Source organism: Gymnogyps californianus, chromosome 13, assembly GCF_018139145.2.
Source record: "Gymnogyps californianus isolate 813 chromosome 13, ASM1813914v2, whole genome shotgun sequence".
NCBI classification, from domain to species: Eukaryota; Metazoa; Chordata; class Aves; order Accipitriformes; family Cathartidae; genus Gymnogyps; species Gymnogyps californianus.
In genome coordinates, this window is record NC_059483.1 from 11,996,822 (window position 1) to 12,010,212 (window position 13,391).

A 13,391-nucleotide genomic window follows, 5' to 3' on the forward strand; every position below is an offset into this window, starting at 1 on the left:
CTGTGGGACATCAGAGAGGTATTGGTAGCAAGTGGTGGCTGATAGCTGTGAGATAAAGCAATTATTTCTCTCTCAAACACACACACACACACAGACAGCCTTGTAGCTTTAATGTGAAAAGCAATCCTTATAAGAACTATAAGGCATATTTTACCAGCCCTAAAATGTATTTACAAGTGTTTCGAATCAAATGTTTCTACTAGCAGGATTATTATGGTTCTTTCATGGAGATGAAAGTAGCAGAGAACATCACTTAAGTGATTAAAACAACAAAAAACACTATTAATAACAGCAATTAAGCAATAAAATTTAAATACGTTTAAATAGCTCACCCATAGCCATTGCTTTTCAGAAAAGCTGTGTTTGAAGGCTAATGATGTCAGATGATACGAAATTGTTTGCTACCCTATCCCACAAAATAAGAGACCGTTTCCTACCAGTCAGATGAGTGTCTGCATGGGTGTCTCTACACTGAGCCCTGATTCAGGAAAGCATTTAGGCATGTGTTTAAACACCATTCCTGAATACGCATGTTTTTCTGATTTGGACTTCAGTAGTAGTAAAAGACATTTACACAACAATAATAAAATGTAGGAAAAACTTGTTGACTTTATAATTGCAGAATTCCTGCTGACTGAACCACTATATGGATCATACCGTCAAAATTGTGGTTATTCTCTAAACCATAGATACTCAAAACATCATGTTGATGGTATGAATGCCAGATGCTCTGGCTGCAAACCACAGGTTCTCAGCAGAGCTCATGGAGAACCTGCATGGATATCAAGTTAAACACACTGATTAGGGTAGAAGAGGGTAGAAGCACAGCCCACACACCCGATGTGCAACAAGCAAATTAAAGATGCAGTATACCATCGTATATTGTCAGGGCGCACCAAAGTAGCCAAATTAGCCATCTTTCATAAGATGAAATAGCACTCACAGACTAATTTAATTTCAGAGCTCAACAGAAGGCAGGGTATGTTCCCTCTAAAAGGGAGCATGTTGGCCAGTGCAGGTGGATGAGGCTGCACACAAAAATTCTCCTGCTCTTGCCTGCACTTCAGTGGGCAGTGCTAAGTGAAAAGGCACGGAGTGGGCAGAACCTTCTACTAAACCACCTAGGAAAGGTCCCTGGAACCATTTTAAACCTAACATTACCTGAACCTTACCTGAATGTCAATTCAGAACTGGACGAACTACTGCTTACGTGTGTCCCTGCTATTCCAGCTGAAATGGCTGTAATGCAAAGTAGTGCTGAGTCTGTTGGGAGGGGAGGACGATCTTGTTAAAGTTTAAGTCTAGCGTCAAAGAGCCAGCAAAACCAGAAATCTTCACAAAAACTATGGAGAGGAACCCAGATTACAGAGCCTAAATCTGTACTGAACAGGAGTCTGAAACCTTTAAGATCTTTTCATCAGGACTACCACTGCAGGTTTTGTGCAATTCTAGGAGATACCTGATGTAGCATATGAGTTGAAACTGTAAGAAATGTAAACTAGAATGAACACATTGTTTGAAAGGAAACACCCCAGACACCAACCCAGAGGGGTACTTGAATTTGGAGGATGCAATATATCTAAAATAAAGGAGGAATATGTACCATATTTTCGCTTGAATTCAGATTTTTAATAACTCAGAAGGACAAGGGTGTTGATTTTTGTGCTGGCCAAGAACCAACTCCTGGCAGTAATGGAGGCATTACTTTAATGTGCCAGTCTTCCTCACAGTCACTCTGAAACAGCAAGAGAAGCATGGGATGTATAGGAAAGCTCTTTTTTAGATTTATTTAGGTATTCTTCAGTTAAGGTTTCTGGTGACTTTTGTGAGAATGGGATAAAATAGGATCTTCTGGATGTGACCTGCAAGACCAGTCTGAATATCCTTTTCCAACTTTTATCTAAGTTATTGTTTGAGAACTTAACTGTCATTTAGAGTCACAGTTTTGAAGCACATCTTGCGTAGGAAACTAGGAACTTACTAAGACTATCCACTAAAATTAAAGCAAACCTTTCCATGATGCTCTCCTGTCAGCTTCTTTGTCACCTCTGAACACAAATATCTGAAACTTTCTCATCCACCTGCATGTTCCCACAAGGATTCCTGTGAAATGCTTTGGTCCACTGTGGGTAGCAAAGGTGTCAGCAACACCACTTCCTTTCATGTAGTTCATGTAATTCATGACTACTTTTTGCTCCATAATTTATGTAATCTTCTATGTTTTCAGATCATTATGGGCAGAGCTTGAAGTCCATATTCAGTTTTAATTTTTGGAAAAAGATCAGCACAGGGAACTGTTTCTAGAATTTATTCTAACGTGATCTAGGAGCTCTTGTAATCTTTTTTTTTTTTTTTTAACATTCCTGACGCTACTCACATAGTTGATGTACACAGGGTAACTTTTTCTTAAACAAAACCTACTCTTTGAGTTGCCAACTACAACAGAGAGCACCTCCTGCATCTCTGAGTGCTGGACATCATGCAGATTGGCACAGCTTGGATCAGATAATGTGAAAACTTAGTTGGGGATTATCAGTAGAACTGCACAAGATATTTGAAGAGGAGGTAATATTTGCAAGGGATACGACAGCCAAGTCACCTGGAAACCTGCTGTAGAAAAACAAGTTTTACCTTATGTAACCTCCATTATGCCAAACAAAGAATCTTACTTAGGACCAGATCCTGCTCTCTTTGAAGTAAGTGGAAAACTTTCCATTTGCTTCATTGTGGAGGATCAGACCCACAGGGAGTCTAGTTTGTCTCTGTAAACAGGATAAAAGAAACATCCGAGGCAACTTGTAAGAATTTCCTGGCAGTGTAGATACCAATAATTAACAAGTAAAAAAACCCTAATGCTTATACAAAAACATTTTAATCCACATTTGCTTTCCTCTGTCCATACTTACTTCTCATGGACTAGAAAGAGAATTGTGAAATGTTTGGCAAACAGAAAGGACTTTGGTCTAGATTCTGTGTTCTGTCCATGTGCACTTTCTGCTTTGTAAACTTTGTTCTGGAAGCACCCCTGGACTCAGCTAAAATGTGTCATCAAAGCAGATCCTAAACCTAACAGCTCTTACTAACTGTTGGAGCTTGATAAAGAAATAATTTACTGTAGAGCAACACATAACTTTGTACATCCTGCAACAGCAATACCTGGGAGAGGATTACGTTCCATTGCATCCAATGGTAGAAGACGACTAGATGTATTCAGGTGGCCAGGTCCTGGCAGTTGTTTCCCTTATAATGGCATATTAATGCCCTCCATTGAAAAGAAAATGCTCCTCTGTAGTTTCTGCAGCAAAATGCAATCTCAATAATTTCCCTTACTGACAAAGGAGCTACTTGTAAGAGTTTGAATAATACAGGCTGTGAAATTCAGAAAGGAGAATTTTGTCCTTAGCTATCATAAAAAGCTATTTAAGTTGGGTATGACATCTCTGTGTCTCTTTTTTTTGGTCTGAGGAAAGGAAATAGAAAACAAGAAAACATCACTGTCAATAGCAACAAACTCCAAATTCAAGATATGTTTGTCCAGAAGTTTCTTGCCTATTTTTTACAGCTCCCATCTTAATTTCTCAAAGTTTTTCTCCTGTCTGACATGATATTCTAGTTAATAAGGGAAATGTGATCTACATAAATGGTGTTGAGGTGGGTGCATGGCTTGTTCAAAAAAAAAGCCACATTGAAAGAGTAATTATTACTGGTTTGCTGCCAAAATAAGAAGTCAAAGGACATTTTCATTGGATCCTATGGAAGTCTACTTTGAACCTTGCTGTACTCAGTATTTTCACAAATTACTTATGACCAGAGAGAATATTCATGAAGCTATCTAGGATTTCAAGCTATGAGGAAAGATGTACCATTTGGAGGTCAGTTCTATAATTTGCTGTTTTCTTGTATCCATTCATTTCTGTGTCACTGTGGCGTCTGTGACATTACTTCTCATAGAGCTGCATTTCTTATCGGCAGCCTCAATGGAGAAGCCAGAAGCTGAATGATTTGTCATGACTGAACTGACCGATCCACAGATAAATTGATCATTGACAGCTCATCTAGTAGTCATAGATCATCTAGTCCCTCCAAAATGGTGTTGAAAAGTGTTGGTTCAAAAGTGTCAAGAAATTTCCTTTAGTTTTCTCCATTATTTAGCCTCCATATAGTATCGGTCTAGCAGTGTTAGAAGTATTACAAATGGAACAGATTTCTTTCAAGAGTAATAAGAGCAGACTTACAAGTTAGCACAATTATGTCTCTTCCAAGACCTAAGTGCAGAATGATCTCAGTTTTTGGGCCTATCCCATGGCAAACAATTACAGTTGTTTTCTACATGGACTTGCTTTTGTTTTTGTTAACTACAGAAAATAAATACATTGTAGGAGGACTCTGAACTCTTAAGAGACTGAAACTCCTATTACTTAAGCCTTTCTGTGGAGGTCTGTATTTTTCCAGCATTTTATTTAATTACTTGACAGCAGCCCAGGAAACATGAAGCTGCTCTGCCTTCATGCTGTAATATCACCCACACTAGCCACATTAAAAACTGTGTGTCTTGAGACTTGCTCTGCCCATGTGTTCATTAAATATTAGATGCGGCCAGTGGAATGAATCAGATTATTTCTGGACATGCAGTGTTTGTTTCTAATGCCTCTTTTCCCCGTCCTGTTTTAGTCACCATGTGGCTGAAGGTAGAGCACCTTCCATGTTTCTGCCAAGAAACTGCAAGACGACAAAGATTTTTGTTGCAATGTAGTTTGGCTGATATGAAATGTATCATTGGTGTTCACCACTCAACGACAAAGGCCTATTCCTTCCTTCTGCATGTAGGCAAGGAGATTACCATATTGTAAGATGCAAAGTTATACACTTGTATAAACTCCCTCATGCTATGTAAACCAAATCCTGAGATCTGTGCCTATGTGAACTCTCCCTTCACCACTATAATACCATCATTGGTAAGTATTAGATAAAATGTAAAAGGATCCAGGAACCTGGCTTTTCCAGGAGTGGATTTTCATTGCATATTTGAGAAAGAGCTAGGGTGTAATAACTAAAGTACAGAAAAGAGGAGCAAAATAGCATGATCATCTTTACTCCAGACTTGTATGACCTGGGAGTAGAATTTTAAATTTTGACCACCTAAGGTTTCTCACTTCTCTGGTTAGTACAAAAAAACCAAAAACTAAGGAAGGATACAGTAAGAACCTTCCAATCATATCTGCAGAATGAGGATCAACTGCTCTCCATGATCATTGGGGGAGAGGGGACAAGAAAGAATCACCTTAATTTGCAGCAGAGATTATTTAAGCAGGCACTAAAGAAGGCCTTTCAAAATGTCAAAATGGGAACAACTACTGAGGGTTGCTATTGAATCTCCTTCCTCAGAGATTTTCAAAAACTAGTTCAACAAGCATTCACTAGTGAATGGCTTAGGTATGCTTGATCATACCTTTATGCAAGGACTCGGACCAGCTCACTTATGGTCTTTTCCAGCCCTCATCTTGAATTCTAGAGGTAGTTAAAGCTCTGGAAGGCTTTTCTCACTTTTCTCACTGCTGCATTTGAACTCCTGCTTAGGCAAAGACTTGCTAATATCTGTGCCTGTGCGAATGATGTGATGCACCCACCCTCTTGTCTCCTGGGACATGAGTCACTCATGAAGTGCTTTTCATCGAAACTATTTCACCTTCTGCCCCATGAAGTCATTGATGGCACAAAAAGATTCTATTCCTTTGTGACTAGTGGGGAAAAAAAATCCTGTCATAGTTTACAATGGTTATGCCAGTAATCTACACAATATTGTGTTTTCCTTTTCTGATGGGCAGAGTGTTTATTCTTCTACCAGCTGTATTCGTTTAGCATGTTATTCATCTATTTGGTTTCACTATGTGTATATTTAACAGTTTGCAATAGGGAGGATGCACTCTTTAAACAGATTTTCTCCACACAGTTATGTATTAAGAGAGTCTATATTTATAGTTAACTGACTCTGATAACATCACCTAGTGCTAGAATACTGTAGCTGAATCTTAGATTTATACCACAGATGGAACTGATTCAGAAATGATTTTGCAAATATTGTGAAACTCATAGAGTCCTAATTATCTTACAATATCTACCTCTGAACCTAGAAAAGTTGAAAGGAAGACAATGAATACACATTCCAGAAGAAAATAAACCAGAATGTCAAGTGTACCATATATCTAAAGGGACAGAAATTAGCTGAGGATGTATTTCTTGAGTCTATTATGTCAAAGTGCACCAGGGACTAAAGTTCTAAGGGTTATTTTGGTTTTCAAAACCCATTACAGAGACAGACAGCCTTCTGGAGCCAGTGGAGCCATTGACTAGTTTAAAGTGGCCTGAATTCTGTCTGTGATGTATGTGTTTAGATGTATCTGGATATTTGGTTAGCATCATTTCCTTGTGACTGTTATTACAGTTCTTCTATGTAATACTTGCAGCTAAATCAAAAAGGAGACAGCAGTCATTCCCCCTGAATCGCAACTTCTGAGTATGCATACAAACATAACTCACATCTTCTGCACATCAGGTCAATCAATAAAAAAAAAAAAAAAAAAAAAAAAAAAAAAAAAAAACTCACATCTTCTGCACATCCAGGGTCAATCTCAGATAAAAGACTGAACAGGGAGGGGCTAGTCATAGTACTATAGAATAATTTTCCTACAAGGTTTGGCTTTAAAAAAAAAAAAAATTCTAAACAATTAAAAAAAAAAAAAAAATAAAAAATCCTACAAGGTTGGCTTTAAAAAAAAAAAATTCTAACTTATTTTAAGCTGAATAGGTAAAAGAGGGGGGGAGTGGAAATTATTTTCACATCCTGAACACTGCTGTCTATGTAGTGAAAGTAACAAAAACACAGAAGGCTGAAAACCTAAAAGTAAAGACTGAAACCCTAAGTACGACAGAACTGCTCATGTCTCACAAACTCAGAAAATCTGAGATTCGAGATCTGATGCTGGAATTCTGGTCAGGGCAGTCTTTGCATCGAAGAGATTAGTTCAGTTCTGTGTAGGCATATAGGTAGGTGATTTCATTCACTATATTTGCGGTTGGATCTCTGTTCCAATTACAAAGCCCCTTCACAATGTATAGGTATTTTGAGGTCCAGAGTTTTTAGAAGGACCCATCTCTAGCAATACAATTAATACACATGGAACTGCAGCAAGGGTTATAGGAAATCTTCTCCCAGAGCGATTTAGGTTTCACTAATGTGGATTGACAGTGCTGCCCTTTTTTAGATAGGCTTAAGGAGGCTTGGACAGGATCATATACAAAATGTACAGTTAGGCTGAGAGAGCACGGGTAGGTAACAAGTCTAGTAAGTTAGTGAATGTCTAGAACTCACCACGTTCTCCATGACTCCTGTCTTGTTGGCAAGCTCGCATTCCTCTGCATGTCCATTGCAAAAGCAGCTTCCTCGGATGATCAGGTCATAAATAGCATAGTGGGCAAATCTCTGAGGTTTCTCTACCAATCCCGAACCATGGCATGGACATTCCTGTCTTTTTAACAGAAGGAAGCGGAGGTTGGTGAGTTTCAGGAGATCTTGAGCCTCAGGACTATAGGGGTCTTCGATCTTGTTAGCTGGACTTAAGGCACGATAAATCACCTGAAAGACAGAAGATACACATCCAAGAATAGATATAGGGCTCTGCATACACAGCAAACATCCCAAGGCGATGCTCAGGAAAAAGTAACAGTTCCTATTTAGAAGACTCTGCATAAGCAAGCTGTGCCTGATCCCAGAACATCACAGCTGAGTTACCACCAGCTGGCCAAGCCACAGCAAGTGACTGTGTACCTGCTTTCATCCTGTCTTAGATGTGAGATAGGAAATGCCTTAGTTTAAACATCTGTCCCTGGGGTTACTGAGCCCAGTCACTTCTTGCAGTTCAGCCAATATGTGGTAACTTGTCAAGTGCTGGTTACTTCCTTGTGCTTCTGAGCCAAGTGACAACAGTGTCACTCAGAAAAATCCAAGGTTTATTGGCATAAATGCAGTATTAATGCCATCCAAATTTCTCAAAGCATTTTAGGAACATGGCTTTAGCATGAGTTCTAGAGTCCGGTAAACTAAGGCACTAAGGGGATCTGTGAAAGAAGTGGAAACTGTCATCAGACTTTTGGCTTGGTCACTTGAACTATGTGCTAGAAAACACAGCGTGGCTTAGGGTAAGCATTGAGAGAACCCTGTCTTCAAACAAAGCCAACCAGTTTATTCATTAGGAGAAGAGAAGTAGCTACACTGCAGTGAGCTCACAGGACCAAAGGCGCTTTGTGCCTACTGGCTGTCTGCGTGTTGTTACTCTTTTGTCACAGCTTTTATGCTGTTTGATAGTTCTCCAGAGCAGCAACAGTTTGGTTTTGAGTATCACAGTTCTAATTTGATGTTTAACAGTGACTAAAGGGACATGTATTTTAGCTCATGCACCGCTCTACCCTTCTGTATCTCTCAGGGTGTGTTTGTTTCTGTTGCTTTTGGGGAGAGGTTGACAACGGAGGGCTGCACTACAGTCCATGCCAGTGAACTAGAGAGCTGGTTGCAGTTGTTCCCAGGCTTAGATGTCCTCTATGGACATGCTAACTCCAATTTGAGAGCTATTTTATCCTCTGGTTGAGTTTTTCCATCATAGCAGAGGGACTTGCCCTCGGGGTTCTTTGGCCCTGCTTTGTAAGTGGTGACAGTGTCTGTCTGACTAACTCCGTTAGCAGAGTGAAAGCTTTGTTTCCATAGAGATTCCCTCTTTCTCTCTCTCTCTGTGTTTTTCTTTTTCTTTCTTTCTAGTGAACCGACCAATTTAAATACTTGTAGCATGTAAAATACTTTTGCTCCTTTTTGCTTGCAGGAGCCAGAAAAGAGCTTGCGGTACAGGCCTGGAAGATAATTCTGTTGCATGTTGATGCCCCATGGGGAGATAAACCCCCTTAAACTAACAGAATCAGCTGCCAGGCTTTGCACAGAGCTACACCTGGCAGTACTACAGCAAAGGCACTGGTACATTTCCCACCTGTCCACAGCATTTTCTGTTTGCTTAGCTCTGTTCTTGTTTTTTTTTTAATTCCCTTCTCTTATACTGTCAGCTACTTACAAAGCTGCAAACAGCCCTGTTTGGTGAGATCAGAGGTGCCCGTATTTCCTTGTTTGATAGAGCTATGGGCAGATTGCCCAGGCTGTGCAATGCAGGTGCCTACATTCCCCTGATCAATGAAGCCATGACAAAATAGCCCAGACCTTTCCACCCCAGTGTCTACATTCCCCCGGTCAATGGAACCATAAGCAAATGGCCCATTCTGTTTTGTCCAGGTGCCCAGCATTCCTGTTACTGATGGATTCACAGGACAAAGACCAAATCTCCTCTGTCCGGTTCCCTAATCCAGGATAGTCTGATCTTTTTAGTGGAAACCAGTTTTATGAACCCTCTCTCCTTCTTCCCAGTCCCCTGTGGACCACACAGAGGTGGAGTGGTTTCTCAGAGTCCTGGGCATCTGGTCGTGTACAGACACACACATCTTCCTCCCACATGGTCAATTAATCTAAGACCAAGGCAGTGAGCTGGATGGAATTGTTCTGCAGAACCTGCTGAGCTCAGAGATCTCAAAGCAGGGTTAAAAACTAACTACTGGGATATTAATGGTTAAAACTCCTTGTGAAACTGTTTTAAATTGGCGTAAAACAGAGGAACCAAGGGTAAAGCAGTCTGTTCAGTTACTGGTTTTTATAAGCTCTATTCTCACACTTAGCTTTCTTCTCTATGGCTTCTCTAATATATATGCTTAGTAAAAATGGTGTCTCCTTTCAGGATAGCTCTCCAGAGCATACCTAACAGATCACTGGCTGGAGAACATAAATGCTAGAGGTACTTTGCTCCAGCACAAGACATCTGAAAAAAGGTAATCAATATGTCATTAGCTTCTGCAAGATCTGCGCTGGTCCTGCCAGTGACCTCCTTATACAAGGCTGGGCAAGAGGCTTTATGTCTCTGTGCCCCAGAGATCCCAGTTGTGAACAGCTATGGATCTCCTCACAGGAGACAGAGAGGAAGTGTGAATGAGGTGAAGAACAAGAATTTTTACTGGGCCTCTCTGAAAGAAATGACTAGATAATGGCCAAAGTGTTTCTTTTTACTCTATGTCTCTGGCATTATACTTCTGCCTGATGACAATAGTCTTGCATTGTGCTATGTTAACTGTGAAGGAAATCTTGTGTATTGTATTGCACTACTAGAAGCCTATTTTGTATACAGTATGATAAGTTTAAAGAGATGGATTCATGTTTTGGGATCTCCAGTCAATTATCCATCCTCCCCATGTCTTAATTGGCATCCAGATAGCACTCAGTTCTTTAGGCAAAAGAACAGCTGTTGGGTGCTCTTCTCTCAGCATAGGGCCATTTACTTTCACAAAGCTGTATTGGTTTTTGTTTCTTTGCTTGACAGCTTGGAAAAAGGTTGGGTTCCCTGTGGGTTTATTGTTTTGCAAATATTTTCATTTCTGGCCTTGCATCTCTTGAGGAGAGTTGCTTTGGCATTTTCCATATCCCCTTAGAACTCTGAACATTATTTGTGAGTAGAGATGTTAATAGCTTGGATGTCCCACAGGGACTGTGGCATCCTTTTAAGAAAAAACGGTATTCCATTCCAGTTGAGGTACGAGAGTTTGCTTGTATGATTAATTCATGACACATTTCTGTCTGGAATAAGCTCAGTCGTGAGACTGAATTTGTTTGTCCTTATCTCTCCCAAGGCAAGACTTGTTAAGTGTTAAAGATCTGATTTGGGTGACATAGCACTAGTGAAGTCTTTTGGGAGTGGCATTTATATGTTCTTCTTAGATTCAACAACCACGAAGGAATTACCCTTCCTTAACTTTGTAAAAATCAAAGATATTGAGGTCTTACTTACACGAAGACATTTTATATCAGCAGAGTCAAATCAGATATGTTGGGCCAATATAAGTAGGTTTAGGTGAGTTGCATTTTGCATAGAGGTAGCAGAGTTTTATTTCATTTTTAAATCAGTTTAGCACCATTATTTCATATATGCATAAAACTGGAAAATGGAATTTTCCTCTCTCTTCCTTTCTGGAGGACACATTCTCCTTGAAATATTCGTGGTTAAAACCCTTGAGCACAAGGAAGAGTATAATGTAATCACCATCTCTTGGCTCATTTTAATCTTTGATTGGATGTTTCTTCTCACATTAAAGTGCCAGTCATTAGATCTTCCTTAACATATGTGTTGCCCTACTGTCAAGACCAGTATGTTACAATCCCTAAATTATACTTATTAGTCTACTATGTGTATTGATTCAAATAATTGTAGTGCGATTAATTTTTAAAACAGATCTGGTATCTCACCTTACATGCCCTGAATTATTTTTCCATAAATGCATAATTTACCTTAAAAAAAACCCAAACCAAACCACTAAACATTTTTCTGTACTAAAAATACATTATTATATTTTAAATGAATGTATTTGGGTTTATGGTTCCCTAAGGAAAAATGAATCCTAAATTAGGAGACAGATTGGTGGTGGTTGTATATATGGCTTGATAATTTTATGCGGTACAGGGAAGAATTTTATTTTTGTAAAAAAGGAAGAGATGTCACTGTGACCAAAATACAGAGTTGGCAATGCGACTATTTGTTCAAAGCCCTGGTGCAATTGTTCAGTATAACGTTCAGCAAGTAACTTAAGCCTTATGCTGTTCTGGATTGCCAGTGAATTCAGTAGAAGTCTGTTGTATGTCCTGCTTACTTTTTAAAAAAAAATAGGATACAGGTATTCAAGTACTTCCTGGAATGGGAGGAAGATTAATAAATTTATATCTGTAAAATTCTCTAAGAATCCCTAGAGATGGATGTTCAATACATGCAATTTTAATAATAAGTAAAAGATAAGAGTTTGGCTGTCTCAACCATTTCTGCATAAATGTTTTAAAGGTTAGATTAGAAATGGATCTAAATATTAGTGAACTCCTATAGTCCTGAGCTGTGGGAAGGAAGAGACACTCCATCTTTTCACTGTGTTATTTGTTCCTTTTTTTTCAGTTCACAAGGTTTGTGTTTCTGAAGCCTATGAAGCAGATTTCTTCTATACAGGTAGACGTTTGACTTCTGCCTTTTGCAGAAAGGCAGAAATATGATTCATTTTTCATTTCCCAGAGATACCGTGCAAATTTGCAGTTTTCCATTATATTCATGTAAAAGACATGAAGAGAGTGTAATGAAAAAGAAGTGTGTTCTTATAATTAAGATGCAAGCTCTGAAAAGAGCTTCCCATGATGTTCACTGTAAAGCTATTTCTCATCTAATTAAATCTCTATCTGGTATCAAGCTCTGTGGAAGCTCTGTTCTTTTTTTGCTGTAACAGACTGCTCTGAAATCTCCCAGTTGTTTCTCTAAACATCAGTGTGCAGCTTTCATAAAAGTAGCATATGCACAGCTGCAGAAGAAAATCTGATGGTGATTAAGTCTGCTAAGGGACACCCTAGAAATCTTTCTGCTTCCATTGAATTGGGTGGAAGTTGAGGGTATTCAGAACCTCTGTAGTCTCAACTCTTTGTGGAAACACATCCTAGATCCTGAGTTTCCCTTATAATCAGGAGCTGACACTGGAGCTGAATGCTGAGTAGGACATTCATGCTTATCTGCATATCTGCTATCAAGCACATATTTGTCATTCTCATTTTCAAAAGTCAATCAGCTGCGCCTCAAAAAGATCGTCACTACCCTGTCCTCTCCTGTCCTCTCTAAGAGCAAGGAAGTTTGGAGAATGCTCTAAGTGTGCAAAGCTAAAAAAGGTAGCCACTGTTAGAGGACTGGTTTTGCTATACACAAGTTGGCACAGCTTCACAGGGGGTGATGTTTTATCGCCAATCGAGAGATCATCTTCATTCCAGAGACAATGTCTCAGATTTTTGATTTCTTGCCATATGTTTTGCTTCTCCATTCTTGATGCAGATAATTCTGTTTTCTTAACCTGATCTTCCAGCCAGTATTAGTCAGAAAAGATATGGACACAACAAAGGTTCCCCTTGTAAGCTCATAGCCTAAGGTCAAGGAACATGAGTCATAAATGGAGGGCAGTGCCAATGCATGGCCTCCTACAAAAGAAGATCCTTGTGTAGAACAAGAATTTGATATTACAAATCATCCTTAAGCTATGTTGATCATGTTGCACACAATCAGGTTAATGAGATCAGAAATGTCTGTGTGCTTATACTAGGCCCATCAGAAGGAAGCTGCAATAAAAACTCTCATCAGTCCTAAATCCTCTTCATTAAGAGATTTTCATGTGAGTTGATTTTGTTCTTAAAGGAATAGTAAACAATTGTCTCAGAATTTTTCCTACCCAGTGGCAAATAT

General features: G+C 39.3%; 1 protein-coding gene across 1 annotated transcript in view; it reads right to left on the bottom strand.

Annotated features, from left to right (window-relative positions):
- Window positions 1-13,391, bottom strand: part of LOC127021509 (netrin-4-like) — a 55,408-nt gene that overhangs the window by 26,256 nt on the left and 15,761 nt on the right. Inside the window, exon 3 of the mRNA XM_050904614.1 lies at window positions 7,370-7,633. Within this exon, the coding sequence (XP_050760571.1) occupies window positions 7,370-7,633 (264 nt within the window). The remainder of the gene's footprint in view (window positions 1-7,369; window positions 7,634-13,391) is intronic.